This window comes from Bubalus kerabau, chromosome 2, assembly GCF_029407905.1.
Source record: "Bubalus kerabau isolate K-KA32 ecotype Philippines breed swamp buffalo chromosome 2, PCC_UOA_SB_1v2, whole genome shotgun sequence".
Classification (NCBI taxonomy): domain Eukaryota; kingdom Metazoa; phylum Chordata; class Mammalia; order Artiodactyla; family Bovidae; genus Bubalus; species Bubalus kerabau.
This window is the reverse complement of record NC_073625.1, coordinates 177065961-177089384: the sequence shown is the minus strand read 5'-3', so window position 1 is coordinate 177089384 and position 23424 is coordinate 177065961. Positions and strand designations below refer to the sequence as shown.

General features: G+C 42.6%; 1 protein-coding gene across 8 annotated transcripts in view; it reads left to right on the top strand.

Annotated features, from left to right (window-relative positions):
• Nucleotides 1-23195, top strand: part of ARMC8 (armadillo repeat containing 8) — a 110342-nt gene extending 87147 nt beyond the window's left edge. For 3 of the 8 annotated variants that reach the window (XM_055569579.1, XM_055569578.1, XM_055569573.1), the window contains 8 exons: nucleotides 213-299; nucleotides 2578-2670; nucleotides 3019-3060; nucleotides 5077-5226; nucleotides 6623-6718; nucleotides 10445-10540; nucleotides 15037-15109; nucleotides 20620-23195. In XM_055569579.1, the coding sequence (XP_055425554.1) occupies nucleotides 213-299; nucleotides 2578-2670; nucleotides 3019-3060; nucleotides 5077-5226; nucleotides 6623-6718; nucleotides 10445-10540; nucleotides 15037-15109; nucleotides 20620-20789 (807 nt within the window). In that variant the 3' untranslated portion in view covers nucleotides 20790-23195. Of the gene's footprint in view, nucleotides 1-212; nucleotides 300-2577; nucleotides 2671-3018; nucleotides 3061-5076; nucleotides 5227-6622; nucleotides 6719-10444; nucleotides 10541-15036; nucleotides 15110-15300; nucleotides 15387-16462; nucleotides 16557-20619 lie in introns of those variants that run through there. The other 5 variants (XM_055569580.1, XM_055569576.1, XM_055569574.1 and 2 more) reach the window with 4 other exon arrangements.
• Nucleotides 23196-23424: the final 229 nt, after the last annotated feature.

Sequence of the window (23424 nt, the reverse complement as noted above, 5' to 3'; positions counted from 1 at the left end):
GCTGTAGTTCTCCAGCAAGACAGACCTGAGGGCCTTGTCAGTCATCATGACAGCACTAGGTGAAGTCTCACTCAGCGTCAGGTGGATCTTTCCTGTCTCTCCAAGATGAGAAATCAGATTAAAAGATAAATTGTTTTTGTTCTCATTGATTCTGATGATCTCACCTGCACAATTGCAAACTATTAATAGTATCCTTTTTTTTAATTCCATAGGTTTTACAGAATGCACCAGATGAAATCCTAGTAGTAGCATCGTCCATGCTATGTAATCTCCTTCTTGAATTTTCTCCAAGCAAAGAGGTTAGTGTTGATTTTCTCTTCCTAGATGACTTCTGCCCAGTCTAGAGCTTAGTTAAATAATTTTCACAGTAGTTGACATTAAAATTTGAGGCTTGGGGTTTAACACTACTTCTGAATTGTTTGGATGTTGGGTGTTGGGGGGCATTAAATTAATTTTAAAATATAGTTGTCATTCCCTGTTAGCCCTTCTCTGCCTGGCATATGCAGCTTATTTTAAAGAGACTATAGCTTATAGTCAATCTGAATGTCTAAAATTGTAAATATAGAAAATAATTACACAAGTAATAGACTATTTTCAAATTATATTTACTAAAGAATGAATTAAGACCCAATTTTGTAAACCAAGATTACATGGCATTGCAAGGAGATAACTGCTGGCACTGAAAAGTAATCTTTTTTTTTTTTTTTTTAAGCTTTATTTTGAAAAGTAATCTTTTTAATGTTAATGGTACTTATTTAGGGAGGGTTTACATTTGGGATTTTTTTTTCACCTTATATGCATTTTATACATTGTTTGTGCATGCATTGTTTTTATGATAGAGAAAATGGAAATAAATTTTAATAAAGGGAAGAGGTTACCTGATAGAATTAGTTTTACAGTGTTGAAATATCTATGGTCTGCCTAGTCATGAGCTAGGTTTGGACACCATCCGATATTAAGTGCATTTAGTGTCCCATTTTGGTGAATTTCTTTCCTGCACTGTAATACTTCAGGCTTTTGACTGGTGTTTAGGAAGACATTAGTAATGAGGTGGTGGTTCAGAGACCGTCATTCAGCAAGCGGAAATCTTGGGACAAAGTGGAGAGACTGGTAATTGTTCTGAAAGAAGGGGAGGCAGGATAGGGCACCAGAGCGCCTGTCTCTGCTGAGGATGATGTGGTTGCAGTCAGTGTGACACTTTTAATCATCCTGAACAGCTACCTTCAGAATATTTAGCTAGAAAGGAAGGTAGATGGGCTCTGGTGTAGAGTCATTAACATGATTGATTTTTTTTAGTATTAAAAGTAAACTGGATTCTTAACTGGAAGGGAAGGAAATGGTATAAGCGTTTATTGGGCTAGTTGACACAACTGGAATATGGAGTAGTTTCAATAAAAGTATTGTTTTACTTTCAGTTTTTCTGAATTTGGTAACTGTTCTATGGTTATCTAAGAGAATATCCTTGTTCTTAGGAATACTCATTGAGGTATTCAGGGTAAAGTGGCATGATGTTTTCATTCTACTTTTAAATGGTTCAGTAAAAGGGTAAATAATGTGGATATGGGTGTGTAGAATGTGAGACATAATGATAAAACAAATATGGCAGCATGTTAAAAATTGGTGAATCTGGGAGAAGAATATATGGAAGTTCCTTAAATTGGTCTTGCTACCTTATAAGTTTAAACTTATTTTAAAATAAAATGGTTTTTTTAACTGTACAGTTTGTTCTAGTAAAGTGTATTTTCCTTCAAAAATGTCATCTTGAAGGGCACTGACCTTTGTCTTGGTATGCAAGTCTGAATTGCTTAAGACATTTCTAGAACCCACTTCAAAAATAGACCTTTCAAGCATTCGCTGGTGATGGTAAATCAGTCCTCTAAGGTTTGAATTTTTTAGAAACTATCAAAACCTATTTTCAGCCAAATATCATAAATAAAGCAAGTCGTCAGACTAACGCATGCTATTTTAGGTATAAAATGTATCACATTTAATACCTAAAATATTTGACTAAATATTTATACTTATACTTGACTATAAAAGTACAAGAGTATTTTGCTTGTATAATTGATAGGTAGTCCTGAAAGTAGTTCCAAAAGCTGAATTCTGCAGCACATTGACGAGTAAGATTAACAATTTGGAAGGAAGTTAGTTCTGTTCTAAACCAACCATGTCGCTTCATAGTCACAGTTTGTGAGGAACACTGGGACACATGCTGCAGCAGAGCAGGGAGTGGCTGTCTCAGAGGAGGGCAGGGAGAGTGCGGAACTAGGTAACAGATCATAAGGGCAAGAGTGAACATACACAGAAGTGGGATATCTCCTGAGACTCTCAGGACTACAGGGAAAAAGGAGACAACAGGCTTTACTTTGGCTTTTGGATCTGTGACAGAGTCATTGTCCCTACACTTGCCCTTCTCAAGGTGATTTTTGTAGCCACCTCACTCCCTGCCTTGTGAAGGTTGCTTGGAATTGGTAACAGGAGGAAAGAAATCGTAGGCAGAGTGCCAGGCTGTGTTATTATATACACTTCATTTACAAACCTGTCTTTAAAACTGTTTTTTCTCCTTTCCAATCGCAGCCAATTTTAGAATCAGGAGCTGTAGAGCTACTTTGTGGACTAACCCAAAGTGAAAATCCTGCTTTACGAGTGAATGGAATTTGGGCTTTAATGGTATGTTTCACAAAGAGGAGAAAGCAGTTACTGAATGTTTTCTAAAGAATGTTTTATTTGGAATGTCTGAAATTTTCTTTTTTAAAATCTTAACTCTTTTGGCTCAGTTTTATAAAGACTTAGGACCTAAAAGATTTCATTCACCTTTCAGATTTGAATATAAGCAAGTTTCATGGCCACTGTGTTCCTTGGTTCTCCTATTTATTAAGAAAAGTAGAATTTGGGGGAAAAAGTTTTCCTCATCATGAACTCATTGATATCTGTGTAGAGCTACGTACTTTGCAGGGTGGTTTTGTGTCTCCTTTAAAACGTCTTTGTGAAGTAAGCTAGAGTATACGTATTTTACAGATGAGAAAACTAAGCACAGAGTGGTTGAACAGCTTGCCCAAGGTAAGAGAGTTAGGTATACATGCTCAATAATTTCTTAGCAGTGTCTAGTGAATAACTTGTAATAATCTGAATTCTAAAACTGTGTAACTATGAAGTCAGAAAACCATTTTTCCTTAAAATTTTTTCAAATAAAATCTATTGAAATTGAAAATAAAGCATAATTCTACATGAGTTTTTAAAACATAATTATAGCAGTTAATAATTCAATCCAATATGCCAGAAACTAAGCTAAGAGTTTATATTTGCTATCTGTAATTTTTATTTTACATTATATTGGTATTGATCCACCTTGCAATTGAGAAAATGGAATTTAGAGGGTAAATGAATCATCTAAGGCCTCACAGCTAATACATGCTAGAAACGGGTTCTGGGCCTGTCCCCGGCCCGTGTTCATCCTCTGGTACTGTGCTGTGTCTGCTGTCTTTTCACCCAAATTTTGGGATGGAAATACTCGTCTTTCAGGAAAGCACTGAGTGTATCAGATTCAGTTATTTTTCTTCTTAACTTAACAGCTTTTGGACTTCTCTTTCTTGAAACTCTTTCCCAGGAATTTTTTTCCCCCTCACTTTGTACTCAGCCTCCTTTTCAAGCTTTTTCTCAAGAGACACTCCCCCAAGTTTCGTTTCCCAGTTTCCACTTCCCTTTACACTATAGTTTCAGGGACTTCATCTGCGCTCATGGTTTCAGCTCCCCTCACAGAAGAGGTTGCTTTGGAATATGCATATCCAGGTAGAATTGTTCCGTTTCCCAGGTTGTCACTTCAGTGGCTAATGGGACTTCATTTGAGGGCTCTCTGACAAGTACAGTTTTAATGCTGAAAACTAAACTTACCCCACTCTTCAAATTCATATTAACTGTCTTATTCTCATCAATCTCCTTATTACCAGCTGTTATGTTCTCGTTCACAGAATATAAACCCTTGGAATTCTCTTTGGCCTGGGTTTCTTGACACCCAACCCAGTACTCTTTTTGCTCTGACGTGTTGCCTATATTCAGAATTTCATCTTTCATATGTCTTAGATCCTTAATTTCAAAAAGTTCCTGGAGGGCAATAACCACATATTATATTAAGTCTCTAGTTTACAAGAGATTTTGTGTGTGTGTGTGTGTGTGTGTGTGTGTGTGTGTGTGTGTGTGTGTGTTCTGTGGGGCTCAAGTTACAAGCGATTTTTAAACCAGAAGTTGATTTATGAATTATTTGGAATTTGCCTTTTTTTTTTTTTTTTTTTCCTTCAGACATGTTGTTATTGCTTCAGGTTAAGCTAGGGTAATCTATAATATGTCCAGAAAGGAGAAAAAGGAGCAAAATAGCTCCTGGCCATCTGGGGCTGCTGGTCTTGGGTACATCTCTCCCCTCCGCCCCTGAGAACCTCCTGCATGGTATGGCCAGCCATATCAGCAGTACCGGAGAACTGTGAATGCAGTAGGTGGTTTGTGCCAGTAAAGTTAACAAAACCTGCTGTTTATTTCATGCATAATAGAGGAGTAGCTTAAAGTCTTTCTCAAAGTACTTGTCACAGTATAGTTGTTAGCAGTCATTTTGTTATTGAAGTACACGGAAAGCAACTTGATAGCCAGAAGGGTATTCTCGAAAATAATAACCAAGCTCATAGATACAGAGAACAGATTGGTGGTTCCAGAGGTGGGGGTGGGGGTGGGAGAAATGGGTGAACTGTTTTGTTTTTGTAGTTTAAATAAATTGAACTAAGTAAATGAAAATTTAAAAATTATAATAGTAGGTTTTGTATTTATTGGAAAAGTCTTAAGACATGAAGATGCCATGTCAGAAAGTGGTTGTATTTCTCATTGAGGAGTATGTATAGGAGTGACAGTTAACTTTTCTCTTGACAGACAGAATTATAGGTGATTAACAGGAATTAGAAAAATAATGTGGCTTATCCTTAAGGATTTTCTGCAGATTCTGTTTATACTTGAAAATTATTAGAATTACTATTAAAATATAATTTAATAAAGCAAATGTAGACGTGATTCTTGAAACTTCTTTAATCCTTCCAGAATATGGCATTTCAGGCTGAACAAAAAATAAAAGCAGATATTTTGCGAAGCTTGAGTACTGAACAGCTCTTCCGGTTATTATCAGATTCAGATTTGAATGTGCTGATGAAGACATTGGGACTTCTTAGAAACCTACTCTCTACTCGCCCTGTAAGTAAAATCACCCTAGTTTCCAGATTAACTAGCCTGGCATATACATTACAGAGCACTGCCCTGCCTCTCTGCTCCCATCAATATCTGCCCAGAAGTTATGATCCAAGGCATGCTCCTTGCCAGAAAGGCCAGGAGTTGATATTTAGACCTGTCACCTTCCTAGATGTTCTGGAGCTGCTTCACCATGTGGCCTCCACTCCTGCACTGCCTGTCCTGTCTCCCCCTCTTGGTCCTACATGCTAGATGGGAGCCTGCCTTTGTTGCTTTATTCTGACTTGGTTTGCCGGCCAGAATGGGTTTTCTCATCTGCCTAAATCTCTTAATCTCTGGGGCCTGAGCTTCTGTCCCTTGGTAGACTCCTCAGTGCCATCTCCTTGGCCACATTGACTGGACTGACCTCTAGAGGTGTCAGCCTGGAGAGCAGTGGGCATATGTCAGAGCAGGAGAGGCTGAGCCTTGTTGTGGTGTCTTTCTTGCTGTTCTCTAATGTTCCCCAAGCAGCAGGGTCAGTGGCCTTCAGGCAGATAAACATGGGTGGTTCCCTTCTGTGTGCATCATTTTTGTTCTGAGTCCTTTCTGTACATTTGTGCCCCAAAAGCGTATTAGTAAATCTACACCATATTTTCCAGGTCCCTGGCTTCTCCCCCTCCCCAATCCATTTTTTAGCTTCCTTACTATTTAGTATCTTTGGGCTCAAGAATCCTCAGTGATTGCAGTTCTATATTCTGTCAGGCCAAGTGTCTGCTATCTTCATCTTGAAGTCATCAACAGCAAAAAATTGAAGGCAAAATATAGCTTCACAACATAATACAGGCACACCTTGGAGATACTGCTGGTTTTGGTTTCCAGACCACTGCAATAAAACAAGTCACAAGAATTTTTTTGATTTCCCAGTGCATGTAAAAGTTACATTTACACTGTGCTATAGTCTGTTAAGCATGTAATAAGCATTATGTCTTAAGAAGAAAATGTATTGTTAACATGCCCTAATTAAAAAATAATGCTGTTGGAAAAGTGGCACCAATAGACTTGCTCCACACGGTTACTACAAACCTTCAATTTTTTTTTTATTAAAAAAAAAAAAAAAAACAATATATCGTCAGCATGCAATAAATTGACTTGAATTTGAGCAAACTCTGGGAGATAATGGAGGACAGAGAAGCCTGGAATGCTGCAGTCCATGAGGTTGCAAAGAGTTGGACACAACGACTGAACAGCAACAACATACTTGTAAACAGGGTTCTGTGGCCTCTGGTCCTATACTCATGGTGTTCTCTATGAAGCAATTGTGTACTGCCCTGTAATGTTTAACTTTTAGAAGCCTTCTGTTCTTTCCTATTGTCTTTTTCTTTGTTCTCCAGATGATAATTGTGGATTTCCCATTGTTTTGCAGCACATAGATAAAATAATGAGCACTCACGGAAAGCAAATTATGCAAGCTGTCACTCTTATTTTGGAAGGGGAGCATAACATTGAAGTCAAAGAGCAGGTATGTGTTCCCCCTTTTTTTTTGAGGAATATCTTTTGAGTGTGAGTACCAAGAGGAATAGTAGTTAGGAACCTCCTGAGTCACTCTGTTGCAAAAGACAGTGCTGAGTTCAGAAGTGCTGTAGACACAGGAAGGGTCTGAAGGAAAAGACCCTCCACCATCCCTGAAACTCTTTTCAAGAATTCCTCCTCCTGGAATGGAAGAAGACATGAGCAGAGTCTATAGTTTTACCCTGTGTCATGCACTATATACACTGTCTGTCACTATGGGGATGGATGCCTCTGACCATCTTAGAATGAATCCTTTTCCCAGGATTCACATTTCTAGCCCTCCGTATCACTATGCTCTGAACCAGATTCCTGCAACTTCCTGATGAAAACCCCCTTATGCTGAAGACATCTTTTATTTCTTTACTCTCATACATCCCTCTTCCTTATTTCTATCCCATACCCCTTCTTTCTGTTGTGTTTCAATAGGGCAAGTTTAGGATAGACATGAAAGTACAGAGGCTGTATGTTCATTAGGGAACAGTTTTGGAATTACTTTTCTCTAGTTCCTGGGGTTTATTACAAGATTTTTAACATAGTATATATGACATTTTGTCGTAAAAGAAAAAGTCACCTGCACACATATTTTTAACACAAGATCTGAGATAATGGTAATGTTCAACTTTCTGACTTAAATGTTGGCTCTATGGGTGTGTTCATTTCACAGTTCATTGAGCTCTACACTTACATATATGGAAGAAACTTGCCCAAGATCATCTGTGGAGAGTTGGGCCCACTTCCTTACCCTCTGTGTTCCTGAGTTAAAGCAATTCATCAGGCTTCAGAAGAGCAGTCCAGGAGGCAAGAGTAGTAGGACTTGGGAGCTCTGTTGGAATTTGTGAGCAAAGAAGGTGATAGATTTGACAAAGTGATTTTAGACAGACATTTTAGGTGATTCTTATTGAAATTCAGTAATGAACAACTATGTTTTATGATGAACAAAATTTGAACACAGAAAAACTATGATTTGTAGGCATCACTGAAGTTAGTGTAAATGAGATTCATTTCTAGAACACAATAAAGACGCAGTCAGTGGTCAAAATAAACTATTCTACATGGAGAGCATAGAAATTTGTCTGTAAAGACAGCTCACCTAGATAGAATTCCACTAACTTGAAAAGCGAAGCAAGGTAGAAAGGTGAGGCAAGATTCGGATGGGGGCAAAAGAAAAGACCAACAACAGTAAGGTGTTTTGGTAGAATCCAGTGATACCTACTCACACAGGTTTGGGTAATGGGAAGTGTGGGTGACTATGGGGAGGCTTAAACTGCCTGCTTTTTAGCTAGACGTTTCATTCTTCTCAAAAGAATCAAAGATACATTCTCTTTTTCTATTTTATTGAGGTATATTAATATACAATAAGGTACATATATTTAAAGCATACAGTGTGATAAGTTGACATATGTATATGCCATGAAACAATCACTGTGATCAAGATAGTGAACATATCTGACCTTAAAACAGGAACACAAGTGGTCCATTCTAACCTCTCCTATTGAGCATCATACTAAAACTGCATTATTCATTTCAGGGGTTTAGCACACTGTTTCTACAAAGGGCAAGGTAAATATTTTAAGTTGGCAGGCTATACAGTCTCTGTAGCAACTTCTTAACTGCGATATTGTAACCTGAATTCAGGTATAAACATTATGTAAGCAAGTAGATGTGGCTGTCTTCCAGTAAAACTTTATTTACCAAAACAGGTATTGGGTTGGGTTGGATTCCGCCTACAGTCCATAATTTGCCGATTACTACTCTGTATCATTGATTTCCAGTTGTTCACATGAAAGCTTGTATGTGTGTGTGTGTGTTGCTTTTATCTCTGCTCCCTAGCTCATGTGTTAAATAGGCTTGGCCCAAGAACTAACTTAGTCTCTTTAAGATTTGGTTTCTTGTCTCCATCAGAATACTCACAGGAGGAGTGTGCGGGCTTGAGAGCAGAACTCTAGCTCACTCTGCCATGCTGGACAAGCCTGAGGATGCATGGGTGTATTCTAACCTGCAAGAAAGGGAATCACTTGCCTATCTTGCTGGCCTAGTCTATTCTGAGGGCTGTTTCATGAAATCCTCCCTTCTATCCCTTGTCCTAGTAGGTAAGAGAGAGGTAGTTCTTCCCTAGGTGAGTCTAAATTCTTGTCCATAGTCAAGAGTCCAATCCTGTTTTTCCTCTTTGCTGTCTCCTCAGTCCTGAAAAATTCAAGGATGTTGTGCCTGTCAACACTTCTGACAGACACACCATGTACCAGATTTCAGGTCACTGAAATCTGACATCTTCCTCAGGTCATCTCTCTCCCACTTGTGGGGCATATCAGGGTCTCCTCATTATGATCTAAGCACCCTGGAATAATAGTCCCCCAATGCCTTGGATCATAAATGGTCCATTTTCTGTTTCCTGTATCCTAGGGACAACCTCAGTACTCACTCCTTAACAGTCTAATCACTGTGGTGTTGTTAACCCAGGAAAAATAAGACCATATACCCTTTAAGATATTTGAGGGTTTGGGCCATAGGAAGAAAACATCCTCTTCAATTAGCTATAACCTGTAAGCTTAACAAACTAAAGTCTAGCAAAGAAAAAGGTTAAAACTGGAGAAAATATATTTGAATTCAGATCCCGTCCCCGCCTCTGGTCCCTTTTCTTTGAGTGACTCCTCACTGTGCTCGTGGACTTGGTGTCACTTCCTGCAAGAAACCTTCCCTGGCCCTTCCCTGCCTTTGTGTTGTCACACGGATGGACTTGGTGCTTTCTCAGTTCTGTTTTCACCTCAGTTGCACCACAGTGAAATGTAACTGTGTGTTCGCCTTTGGAGTTAGGGAGTGTGTCCTGTTCCTATCTCAGCCTGTTGCCCAGTGGAGTGGGCGGAGTTCAGGCACATTACAGGTGCTCGGCCAGTGTTTGTGGAATTGCTGGGGCTGGCACTGGCTCAGTATTCCTGCCACAGGCCCTTCACCTTTACCTTAATGCCTGCTACCTGCTGGTTTGGCTGTGAGAATGTAACAGCTGACAAGAGCAGGCTCTTCTTCCAGTACCAAGGTGGGCACTGTCCTCAAGAGTGCCAGCTGGCACAGGCTCCCTCCACCCTGCACATTAGGCCAACCTGGACCAGCTCCTGCACACATTGTGCTTCCCTTTCTGTTCCTCTTGTAGGGTTCCAAAAAGTCAAGAGGTCCTCATCTCATGAGGCTAATGGACAGGGTCAGGTCTTTATCTAGAAGGTCATGGGCTTGGAAATAAGTAGCATCTAGAAGGAGGCGTAGGAGGAATTATAACACCTACAAAGCTTCTACTCAAGAGACTACTGCTTTGAAGAAACCTTGTGGGTTAGTAGTAAGAGCGCCTCTTAAAAATGAAAATTTCAAGAAAATAATAAATTACATTTTCCCTTTGATTTATGTGATAACATGACCGTGGCTGCCTTTGCCTAGCAGTGATGGCTTATGCCTAGAAAGAAGCCTCTGAAGCATTTGGGTTCTCGTCTACCTAAGGCAGACTTTTTTAGGTGTGGTTACTTTTCTAGGCAGTGATGTTAGGGGATAAGAAATCAGGGCATTCACAGGGGAACATGTGAGAATCAGGAACATGTACTGCAGGTGGGAAATTGCCCAGGTTCTTGAAAGAGCTTGAGTCTGGGGACTTCAGAACTTTCCTGACCTCCTCCCGCCCTTTGTTCTTTTCCAGACACTGTGCATCTTAGCCAACATAGCAGATGGGACAACAGCAAAAGAACTTATTATGACCAATGATGACATCCTACAGAAAATCAAGTATTATATGGTAGGCCTTTGTCCCTTGCATGACTCTACACTAGCTGCACATTAGAAGGCGAGGACAGGTAGCGCTGCTAGCTCGAAACAAATTGTGCAGAAATTAAACAAAGGATACAGTCCTCTGTAACCAATCCCAGAAATCCTCTTCCATCCTGAAAACTGAAACAACACCAAGCCCTTGAGGCTTGTACCACTGGGCAGTGTTCTCACTCATCACCCCATTTTTCACCCTGTCACCTGATTGCAGCCTTCTTATGCAGTGAAGAACTTGGGCCCTTGGCCTTCTCTCAGCGCCCCTAATCCTGTCTTCCCTCTCAAAGCTTCAATCCTGTGCAGATGAACCCTCTAGTCTCTGGTACCTCTGGCTCTTATTCTTTGACCAGTTTGTTTTCAATCATAATCTGCTACCTACCTGTAGACACCTCAGCTATGTACTGCCAAAGCCTTACCGGGATCTTGTCATCACCAGAAACTGCCCCTTGCCAAAATCTGGAAGTTAGACATGCTTCCTCTCTTCATTCTGTCAGTGTCTCCTGCTGCTGCTGCTGCTAAGTCGCTTCAGTCATGTCTGACTCTGTGCAACCCCATAGACGGTAGCCCATCAGGCTCCCCCGTCCCTGGGATTCTCCAGGCAAGAACACTGGAGTGGGTTGCCATTTCCTTCCCCAATGCATGAAAGTGGAAAGTGAAAGTGAAGTCGCTCAGTCGTGTCTGACTCTTAGCGACCCCGTGGACTGCAGCCTACCAGGCTCCTCTGTCCATGGGATTTTCCAGGCAAGAGTACTGGAATGGGGTGCTGTTGCCTTCTCCGCAGTGTCTCCTAGGGAAACCCTAACTGTGGATGAACCTGTCTTTTCTTTGTCTGCATGGTGGAGTTAACAACTATAGAGAAAGGCACAAAACCAGACGGACTGGTTTCTTGTTAAATGCACACCCACATGTGCACTCAGAACTGCTTAGTGTCCCCTCTGCTTCTCCAGCATGCTGGCACCTCCATCCTCCACAAGAATAGGCTCTTACCTTCTCATGGTTTAGACCTCACCTTCTCTTTCCTTCATCACTCCTAGGGGCGACCTCACCTTTTTTTTTATGAAGGAAATAGAAGCCAAAGTCCTTCAGTGGTTGCCTATTACACCTTGAATAAAATCCATCCTCCCCCCACCTTTTGCTGCCTGTGAAGTCCTGCATGACCTGGCTCATCTGTGCCCCCAGCTCCTTTCTTTCCCCTCATACCTTTGTTCACTAGCGTGGCCTCCTTGGGTTCTTCAGAGAGGCCGTGCAAGTTCTTTCCTTCCTCAGGACCATCACACATGCCCGCCCCTTTGCCTGGAGCACTCTGCTCTCCATTCCTTCATGGGGTTCCTTCTCACCTGTTGGATCTTAGCTCAGCTGACACTTCCTTCTGGACTCTTGTCTGCGCAGGTTATTCTTTGTTACTGCATCCTATTCCCTTCAGAGCACTTAGCTCAATTATCACCCCTTATAGTTGTTTGTTAGTGAACCTACTGAGCATAAGCTTCACGAGGGCAATAATTGTGTCAGTTCTGTGTATAATTGTATATCTATCACCTGTAGAGTGCCTAGCCTTTAAGTATATGCTTGGTAAGTGTTCGATGAATAGAAAAGTACAACTTCAACCAGGAACTCCACTACCTTTCCAATACCAGATCCATGTAGGATCGCCATAATCTTTTAAAGGTTTCTCTGGACTTCCCACGCCCATCAAGGACACCTGTCTCTCTGCTGCTGTTCAGAGCCAGACTTCTCAAGAGCATCTTCTGAATGTGCTCCCTCCTTCCTCACCTCTAAATTCACTCTCTAACCCACTTCATCTGGCCTCTGCCCCCATTGCTCAACTCAAACTGTTGTGGTTAATGTCACCATTGATTCCATGATGCCAAGTCCAAGGGCTAGTTTTCTTTCCTCATCTTACCTCATTCACAGCAGATTTCAACTCAGCTGGCTGTTTCCTCCTCCTGGAAACATTCTTTTCCCCTGGTTTCCATGACATTATGCCTCCCTTCTTAGCCCTGGACCCTCTTCTCTCTTCTTCCTCGTATGGTCCTGAGATTGATGTTTCAGTGCCTCTGTTGCATAGCGGAGGGAGCTTGCAAAGACTGTTGTTTGGCCCCTTTCCTCACGAGATTCTGATTTATTTAATAGTTCTGGGGTGTAGCCTGGGCATCAGTGTTTTTTTTAACCAACTCCCAGGTGGTTCTTATGTTTGACCAGAGTTGAGAACCATTGGTTTAGGGAACCTCATCCACTCCCATGGCTTTGACTGTCATCTCTGTTCTTTGTTTGGTTTCTGGGCTCCAGTTCAGTAGTCAGTTCTGATAGATTAGTCATTATAGTTTTTACACTGACATTATAGTATTATAGTCATTATAGTATTTACATTGATACCAAGCAATGCAAAACACAACATGGCCTTCAAAAGCCTTGACAAGAAGCTACTCCGATGGTGTCTACAGTTTTACAAATGCTGGTTCTTTCTTCATGAGGGGAGCAAGATCCAAGGCCCACATGGAGGGTACACCTCCAGCCTAGACCTCTCGTCAGAGCTCAGGACTCACATATCCTCCTGCCTCCTCTGCATCTCCATGTGGCTGTCTGAAGCCTCTTGACATTGATGCTTAAAAATCAGTTCTTAAGTATTTCCCCTAACCCTGAATTTCCCTCTCCTGACCTTTTCTGTCTTGGTACAGTGGCACTGCCATCTACCCTGTTGCTCACCTCTAGGAGTCAATTTTGATTTCTCCAGCTCCTTCACCTCATTAATCCGGTTTGTCAGTAGGTCCTATTAGCCTTCCCCAAGACCGATCTGTATGCTGTTGACTTTTTTCTGTGACCACAACCCTCACCCTAGTTCAGGCCACAGCTACTCATGCCCTGTGGACCATGATAGCCTCCTAGACACCTCTGCACTGTCATTCCAATCCCTTCAGCCTGCATGATCTTCTAAAAATGTAAATCAGATGTTGTCCCTCCACTGCTTAAATCCTTCAGGGCTTCCTGTCGACTCAGTGAAATCCATCCTTACTCTGGCCTACAGGGGCCCACAGTTAGCCATGCCTGCTTCTCCACATTTTACTCTGCTTTTCCTTCTCAATATGCACAGCTTTACAATTTCTTCTTACCTCAAACCCTTTCAGTAACTTTTCCTTCTTCTTGGTGCCTCTTGATCTTTGTATACCTGGCACCTTCCTATTTTTTATTCTTCCTCTGCATAAGTATTGCCTCCTTTAAAGAGATCTTTTCTGTACGTTTCACTTAAAATTAGTGAAAACTTCACCCTTCAGTTTTCTCTATCAAGCAATTTGTTTTCTCAAAAAAAATTCATTGAGTGAATGCTGGATGTAAATACTTAGTGTTGCAATATAAATAAGTTTGTTTATTCAACAAATACTCATTCATGGCCTGATGCTGGGAGTAGATGGTGCATTTTATTCTGTTTTGTCTTAGTGGAGCCCAAACTGGACAGCTGTGTAAAAGCCTTGGCAGGTAGGAAGGAAAAAGAATCACCAGCCATAGAATTCTAATGAAGGAAACCATATCCTTTGTCTCTGCTTAGTTCAGATACAGTTTTATGTGGCAAGAAGAGTCTGTCCTAGCCTTCAAGAAACTGTTGAGCATATATTATGTCATGTTTTTTCCCAGATATGCATGAGTTATTTAAGTGTACTGAGAACTTTATTTTTTTAATTGACCAATTGAAAAATCACCTGTATGAACTTCCCTGGCGGTCCAGTGGTTACCAGTGGTTAGGACTCCATGTGTTCAGTGCAGGTTGCAGATCTGACCTCCGGGCAGGGAACTAACATCCCACATACCACATGGTGCAGCCAAAAAAATCATCTGTAAAGATGTTTAGGGTCCTCTTTCATTTAAGAAAAAGCACTCTATATGGATAAACAATAACAAGCAAAAATGGTTGTACTTTCAGTACATTATTAAGAGAAATAAATGAGACTGTGTTTTAGAAGAATAAGGAGACTCCTTAATAATAGTAGAGACTCAGTCAAGTTTTTTATGCTGTTCCTAAAGAAACGAGCAATTTGAATCAGATAATCAGTAGCCAAAGGGATAAATATTAAGTGCACATCCATCCAGTTTATTGGCCCTGAACGCTTCCTGATGTAGACAGAGAATAGTCAGAAGCATAGACTTGTCCTAGGCCAGTGTTCCTGTGTGTATGGGTTGAGTTTTGCAGACTGCTCCCGTGGCCCTTGAGGTGTTTTGTTTGGCCAGCCCCAGGGTCTCTAAAATTTGAGTATGGAGTCCTGGCAAGCCTTCACTCCCCAGTGTACCAGATTTCCCACCACTCTCTGTTGTCTTTAGCCCAACCTGTTCACCCATTAGCACTAACTTTGTACCCCTTAAGACATTTGGATTTGAGGCCCCTGCCTCATTGGAATTGTCTGTGGTATGTTACAAAAATTACCTCAAATGAGAGTACCTCCTTTTTTTTTTTTTTTTTTTTTCTGTTTCTGCATCAAATAGGGTCATTCACATGTCAAGTTGCAACTTGCCGCTATGTTTTGTATATCAAACCTCGTATGGAATGAAGAGGAAGGTAAGAGATTGGTGAGATTTGTTCTGAAAAAAAATTATGGAGAAGAAGGTGTCAAACAGGAATGGCATCAACTGCCTCAAAATCCTGGGTAGAGGCACCACTCATTGGGCCCCAAGCACCCAACAAAGTCTCCTAGGTATGAATGAGAATCTGCTGGCCTAGCTAACATGGAGTCCCTACCTTGGAGTCAGCACTGTTCCGGAGTACTGAGCGTGGGGATTGGAGGAGACCCTAGAGAAGTGACAGCCCTTGCCCTTGAGAGCTGAGGAGGAGGATGGTGAGATGCACTTGAAGAAGATGAGAGGTGAGGGTGGGCGGGAGGGCTGATCTTTCACTGTGTGCAGGGGGAGCACACGGAAGGACCACAGGCAGGTAAGCTCGGTGGAGAAGAGGGTGGCTGGTGAGAAGGGAGAACTACACCGTGCCTGGCGAGGCGGTGAGTGTGAGCAGGCCTCTACAGCGCTCCACCTTGACTGTGCATTCGAATCAGCCAGTTAAGTCAGAATCCCTGGGGCGGGCTCCAGGCATAAGTGGGTTTTTAAAATTCCCCATGTGATTCCAATGAACAGCCAAGGTAGTGAGGAGCGCAGTGGGCCTCAGTGTTGGATTGGCTGCATGAGCATCACCTGAGGGACTTTGTAAAATGCAGATTTCTGCGCACCACCCCTGGAGATTCTGGTTCACTGAGTCTCAAGGAGGTCAGTGCATGAGTGAGTCACTGTGAGCGCCTCAGTGAGGAGGAGAGAATCTGGAGGAATTAACACTTTGCAGTGGGTCCAGAACAAAGCAGAAAGAGGAGGAGCTGGGTTCAGTGTGTGGGCCAAGAGACCACTTGCGGGCCCAGATGCCAGGGAAACAAGCTGCCCTCAAGGAGGTCCTAATCTAGTTGGAAGATGGGACAAAGCAATGTGGAGTTGGAGGTGCCATGGTCTGAGAGGCAGCAGGAAGTGCTGGGAAATCAGAGGAGAGTGGGTGGGAATAGAGGGGGTGGGAAATGAGACTGGTTTGGAGTAGGAAGAGCCTGGCTAAGTCTGTCCAGAAAAAAAAATGATGAAAATGAGGCCTGATGGCAGGACCTTGTGCCCAGCTGAAGACTCTGGCCTTGACCCTGTGGTCTGTGGAGAAACTGATCCAGCAGCAGAACCCAGAGAGCAGGGTCCAAGAGGCCAAGAGACCAGTTAGAACACTGTTAGAGAATCCCAGCATGAGGAGATTGGGTTACACTGGGGGAGCTGGTTTGGGGGGGATGGAGGGGGCAAGAACACTGGTAAGGCTCCAGACTGTTGGCTGTACATTAAAGAGAGCAATGGCCTGGGTAATATTCCCAGTAACCTGCTAGCTTTCATCTCTCAGGCTCACAAGAACGCCAGGATAAATTACGAGACATGGGCATCGTAGATATTCTACACAAACTGAGTCAGTCACCAGATTCAAATCTTTGTGACAAGTGAGTATCAAAGTTAAAGGTCCTTGCTTTGTGGTGTTGAATTCTCTTGTTGAAAGAGTTTAAATTGCTTAGTAAGCCACAGGGTCAAACTCAAAAGTCTTTTAGATTCTTGGCTTCCCTTTTTAGTAATCTGTGAGCCAACTGTGTGACATCTGAGTAAGAGATAAACCAATAATTGGCAGATTATTAAAGATTTTCATCTCACTGTGAATGAATGTGAGCCTGGACCACCGTCATGGGAATCTAGAAAGGATCCTAAGGCCATTCCCTTTCAGTCTTTTGATCTTTAGAATAGAAAAGCATGTGGCCTTTTGGAGAGCAGAAATGAGGACCAATTATAAAAGCATTCATTAGCTCAGAACCTCACTAAGTGCCTGCCTTGTGCCAGCCCAGCCTGGCTGCTGGGGCTGCAGCCGTGACCAGGAGGGAGTCCCTGTCCTTAGTGAGCTCACCATTTACTAGAGGAGGCGAGAGTACAGTCTGAGACCCCTCTAACCTCTAGATAGCCAAGAATGTTTTTTCTGGCTGTGAACACTTATAATACAGCCTCCACATTCCAGCTCACTTTCATCCTGCAGACTCTTGAGCAGGTCTCAGAGTGCTCCGTGGTCTGGCCCTGCCTTCCTCATGCCCCCCTGCCCCCATGCCTACTCTGTGCTGCAGCCACACCTGCCCTCTATAGGATCACACCTTCATGTGTTTACACATTCTGTTCCACCAGATTTGCCATCCCAGGCCTCTCTCCTCTGACTTCCCATTCATTCAACAAGTACTTTTTTTTTTTAATACTGACCTCTTCCAAGCATTGCTTCAGGCATCAAAGATATAAGGGTGAATAAAATTGATGAAGTCTTTGCCCTCGTGGAACTAACATTCTAGTACAGAAGACAGACAATAAGCAAATGAATATGTAATGTGATCACAGATAGTGAGAGGTACTGAAGGTATAACCAAAATGAAGGGATGGAAAGTAAGAAAGTTTCTTGTCATATAGATTAGTCAGTAAAAGCTTCTCTGAGGATGTGACATTATTTGATCTAAGACCTCGGTGAAATGAGAGGGTCTGCCCAGCAGATGTTTAGAAGAATAGTATTCCAGACAAAGGGGACAGGGGGTTCAAGGTCCTGAGGCAGGAGTGAGCTTGAGCATTCAAGAAACAGCAAGAAGACCAGTGGAATGGGGAAAAATAAATGGGCGGGAGAGTGAGAAGAAGTAGACGCAGGGAGGCAGTAAGAGCCTTGAGCCTGTAGCATGAACTTTGGCTTTTATTCAGTTTAATAGGAGGTCATTGGAGGGTTTTGAATGGAAGAGATAGTATTGTGAATTTTTAGAAGCTGGTTCTGGTGGCTTTGTGGAGAATGGTTCGCAGTAGGGCAGGAATGGAAGCGGGGAGACCAGTCAAGGCTGTTGCAGTTGTGTTAGGTGAGAAGGGAGGGAGGTAGTGATGGGAGTATTGAGAAGTAGTTGGATTCAAGATTTAATATAAAGGCAGAGCCAACAGATTTGCTCATGGATTCGATGTAGGATATTAAAGAGAGGAAAGGAAAATGCCTAGAGTTTTAGCCTGAGCAACTGAAGAGAGGTCTACCAAGAAGGTCATTTGCCAAGATGCCAAGAAGAAGAGAAGAGAAGGATAATCAAGTCTTGGAGAATCAAGAGTTGTCATTTGGTGTGCCAGCTTTTGGATGCTTTTAGCCGTCCAAGGGACTCAGAGGAGAGGGGCTGAAGATATGAATTGGGATAGTATATCAACCATGGAGCTGCCTGGAGTCACCTAGGGAGAATAAACAAGAGGAGAGAAGACAGAAGGCTAAGGACTATGGACTGGGATACCCCACCTCCACCCCAGCATTTAGAAGAGAATGAAAAATGTCCAGCAAAAGGTCAGAAAGAACAACCACTGGGAGAGGCAGAGACCTGGGCACATAGGTGTCCTAAAAGCAAAGGCAGAGAACGCTTGGACAGTGACCATCCATCCTTCAAATCAGGTTATCACCTCTGTGGAAAAGTCTTGCCAGATCCATTGTCCACCCTGGCCCCCAGACTTTGCTAGGGACCCCTCTGTGCTCCCATAGCGCCCAGAGGACACACCACACTGTGTCATGGCTGTCAGCTTGCTTATCTGCTCCAGGGAAGGAACTTGTTTAATGGCTCCTCGAGTAAATGGCTGGGCCAGATAGAGCACACAGAGCTGGGCTCCTGCCTTCCTGAAGCTTGCTATCCACTGGGTTAAAGAAAACAGATCCCCAAACTGCTGCTCAGATGAGTGTCCTGTCGAAGGCACACTGAAGTCAGGGCGGCGCATGCTGAAGGCGGGATTTGAGCTCCACCTTGAGAGCGGGAACCTCCACCTCCACAGCAGCAGTAACAGACTCTGTCAGCCCATCTCTTCTGGCCAAAAGCCAGGCTGTTCCCAGGGTTTTTTCTTGTGTTTGTTCAGAAATTAAAATAGTTCTGCTTAAAACCCTCTCTGGAACGACCTGAAAAGAGACCTCACCAGCACGAAGTGAGGTAGGTTTAAGTTCTGGCCTAACATTACTTGGAGAAGGAAATGGCAACCCACTCCAGTATTCTTGCCTGGAGAATCCCCGGGACGGGGGAGCCTGGTGGGCTGCCATCTCTGGGGTCGCACAGAGTCGGACACGACTGAAGTGACTTAGCAGCAGCAGCAGCAGCAGTATTGTTTCCCAAAATCTGCATGGCACATATGTTTTCAGCATTTCTTAAACCCCATGAAAAGAATCAAGGTCCAAGCTACTCTACCTCAGTCCATTTAAGGAAAGGTGACCTTGCCTTAAAGCCATCCATTGGAAAGGCTCCGTAGATAGTCATAGGTAGCAGAAAGATCACGGGGGCACAGTCTTTGAGGTCCAATATAGCCAAACCCTTGGAAAGATCCACAAGGAGTCTGATTTGGCAGTTTTAAGAGTAATGCAGAATTTTGATCAAGACCCTCATGTAGACATTCCCACCATGGCACAGTCTGTGACCTAACAGCAACATCTCTAAGTTTCTTTCTGTAGTCAAGGCTGTGTGACCTTTTGACTTTCAGACACTTAACAGATGTGGAGTTATTGCCAACTAGACCTCTCCACCCCAGGCTCAGAGGGCCTCGGGTTTGTGAAGTTATGGCCAATGAGAGGTAGCCTATGGCATTATTCAGAAACTGTTTCCTAGGAAAACGACCTCATAGAACCCAACTCGCTCATAACTTGGAACGGTTTTTATGGAGCTTTCTGTTCTAATGGATTGGACTGCTTGCAACTATCATCTTTATAGAGTCTTAAATAATTGCAGGAGTATCCCTGAGCTGATTCCTTTTAAGACTATAGATTGTATCCATTACACCACCAAAGAAACTGTGCTTAAGTCCAGCTTTTTGCATGCCCTGTCTGCTTTGGTATGTAGCTAATAGTAACAGAAAATTTTAGCCTTTTCTTCCCGTAACTTAGAAGGGGAAAGAGACCATTGCTAAAACCTGACTTCCACAGGTGCAGCTTTCACCAAGCGCATGATGGGAGAGTAAAGGAGGCCTTCTCAGTCCCAGGCCAAAGGAGGGCACTTCTTTGGGACAGGTTAAGGCATGGCCTACATTGCACACACAGTTTCTTCTTCAACTAGCTACCTTCCCCAGTCACCATAACAACCCACATCAGTCAGTGTCATCAGGCATGATGTGAAGGACAGGATAAAATCGTAACCTACCTCCCACAGTTTTGAGCCATGCAACAGACTCATCCCATGAGCTCTTGGCCCCTCCCATGCACTTTCTAATCAGCACCTACTCACCCCTGCCTAGGTCAGGTTTGACAGAGGAGAACTATAGCATGTCTGTGAGTTGCAGCAGCTGTAAGGACAAGAGCAGGACTACAGGAAGGGGATGTAGCCAGCATGAGTTTGCAGTGTGTGCTGACCACAGATCTTTGTCCCTTATATAGTAGGCACTCCGCTGGGCTCACCCCAGTTCCCTTGGGGGAACCTATTTTTTTACTTTCCCAGCTGCCATCTTTGAGCCTTGATTACACTTCTGAGATGATAGCTAACAGGAACTCTGTGATTCCAGGGCAAAGACGGCACTGCAGCAGTACCTGGCGTGATGAGAACACCCGGGGCACCTGCGGGCATCCCACATCCTTGATAAAGGAAGTACAGGAACTAGCCTCATTTGATTCCTTCTATTTGCACAAGTCACCTTGGACTGCAGGGAGCTGTTTTGCAAAAGCAATTTGGTAGGCTTAGATCTCAAATTCATCTTGAGAACATTTTTTTGAGGTAGTAATTTCCTCAGAGGACTATTGTGTTTTGTTTTGTTTCTTTCTGAGCTACCTGGACTCTTTATTAGAACAATCAATTATTTTCCTTTGGACCTACAGTTTTTTGCCTATGCTGCAGCCACTTTGTGAGTGAGAATGGATGTATGTCTGCGCACACACACAGATGTGTGTGTGTGTACGCGTGTGTGGATGAAGGTCAGAATGAATGAATGTGTGTGTGTGAGGGATACCTCAGAGTTTTCTTTTCTTATTTTGTGTGAAAATCTCTTTTCTACAGATTTTCCAGGGTTTAAGCATTGCTTGCTGTATTAAAAAAAAAAAATTTACTGAATTATATACAGTTTGAATGAAATGTTATTTTAAAAACAAAACAATTGTTAAGTGTTCCATAAAGGTTATGTTGAACTTTGGTCAGATGAATATTTGTAAGTAAAAAAATATATGCATTTCTGAACCTCAACTTACATAGATTTTCTTTATAAAAAAAAAAAAAAAAGAAAAGAAAAAAAAATTAAAAAGAAAAGGTTGGCTATAGTTGGCCTGAGTAACAGGCATGATATATGGTGCTGTGCAAAATAGTAAGCTAGCATCTTACTGCCGTCAATATCAGCAGGTACAGAGCCTCTTTTCAGACTAATTCAATAAGCTCTCAGGCTTCCAAGTCAGATGGACAGGTTGGAGTGGAGTGAGGCGACAAATACAGACATCAAAGGGAAAGGTAACTACTGATAGTGAAACCCAGCCACGACTGGTGGACTCCGCTCGGCAGGAACTGGGCACCAGGAGCCTCCCAGCTGCCCTAAACCCTGTCACTGGTGTAGCAATAGATGGCAGGATTTAGATCCAGTCATGGAAACTTGTGCTCCAGCGGAAGTAGGTCACCGCTTCCTGGAAACAACGTCCAATCACCTTGTGCTTCCTGAAACAGCATATATCACTGTGAAACTAAAGAATGTCCTACAGACGCATCTGTAGGAAGAAGCAGAGAACAGAATAGTTTAGAAAGCTGTTTTTCTCTCGGCTGTACTCAGCAAATTCTATATACTTGTCACTCAGGACTGCTATTCAGTGTGCTTTCGTAAAGTGAGATGGAAATTTTAGTAAATGATGTGGCTAAGATCTTTTCCTGCATGAAGCCCAAAGCACTGAAGTTTGAGAGAAGGGAAAGGGGTCCCCTTGGGAGGACCGAAGATGACAGCTTTTTCCAGTCAGGACTGCTTTGCCCTTTGGCAGCCCTTAGCTTGGTACCTGCTCCAACTTCTGGGTCAGCTTCAAGGTGAACTCAACATGATTACTCCTGACTGTTTGAAGGTACAACCAACCTGCCTTTTCCCTTGGCTATAAGAAGTTCAGAGGCATCGTGGCCAGGAAGCAGGGTCTATGCTCAGAAGCTTGCCCTGAGTTTGTGCACCTGATGGGCTCCCAAACCTGCCTGCCATTCCTGACAGAGCTGCCGGTGGTGCAGCCACTCCATCACCAACTTGCTCCTTCCTTGGAAGATTTAAATATGTTTGATTGCAAATGAATGTTTTTAAAATGTATTTAATGCCATTTTTTTTTCTGTTCTCAACATGACCACCCAAGATTCAAACACAGAGATTTCCAAGTTGTATTTTTTCTTTCAGAACATTAATGATTTTAAAATCTGTCCCAACAGGGACTTGGGTTTTGTGCAACCATCAGAGTGCTAATGTGCAGAAGCCAGTTTAAAGAAAATGGAGTGTTCTGAGGGTAAAAGCCTTATTTAGGCCCACTCACTGACATTTCTAGTACTGAGAAAATATCCTTGGTTGGCATTTGTAACACAAAACACTATAGAGTTGGTATTTTTAAGTACCAGGTAAATATAATAAACCAGTAATGAATTGCTGAGACAATCTTGAACCCAGATAGCATTAGAAAGCTGAAAGCCCAATGAAATGACACTTTGACACTTAAACTCTGTGGATAAATCTTGCCTGTGGCTATAAACAGATGGTCAGAGGAAAAGTGCTTTATGATAATTAACTTTTCTGATTTGAATGAAGGAAAATGTATTTATTAAAACAAAGCTGTTTGCTGCTTTATGCAGATGCAGTGTTCTGTCTGCAAGGAAGTGGGGGGAATGGAATGTGGGCTTGTATCTCCACCCAAGTTCTTAACTAAGCTTCTCGCTCTCTCTAATACTGCATTCTGTTTCTCCTTTTGTGCCCTGATTGTAACCCAAAATTTATGAACTAGAAAAGAATGTCCAATTTAATAAGTTGCATTTTTTTTCCTTAAGCACTTTATGCAGAACAATACATGTTCTTCTGGTAGTGTTTGGATAATATGATTTTTAACACATGCTAATAAAAGCCAAGAAAAAAGCATGCAACTTCTAAAAAGGAGTCTGTTTTCCAAATATCTAGAACAGTAGGAAACATTAGAAGATGATGTGGACTGACTTTCAAAACCCGGGATTCTTGATGATTTAGAGGCTGGGAAGTGACTGCATTTCAGAGACAGAGCTAGGACCCTAGGATAACTGTGGCTTCCGGGAGCCTCTGCAGCCGTCTGCAGCCCCCTTTCCCACTGACAGGTGCACACTTCCAGGGCTCCCCTTCCGTCCTCTC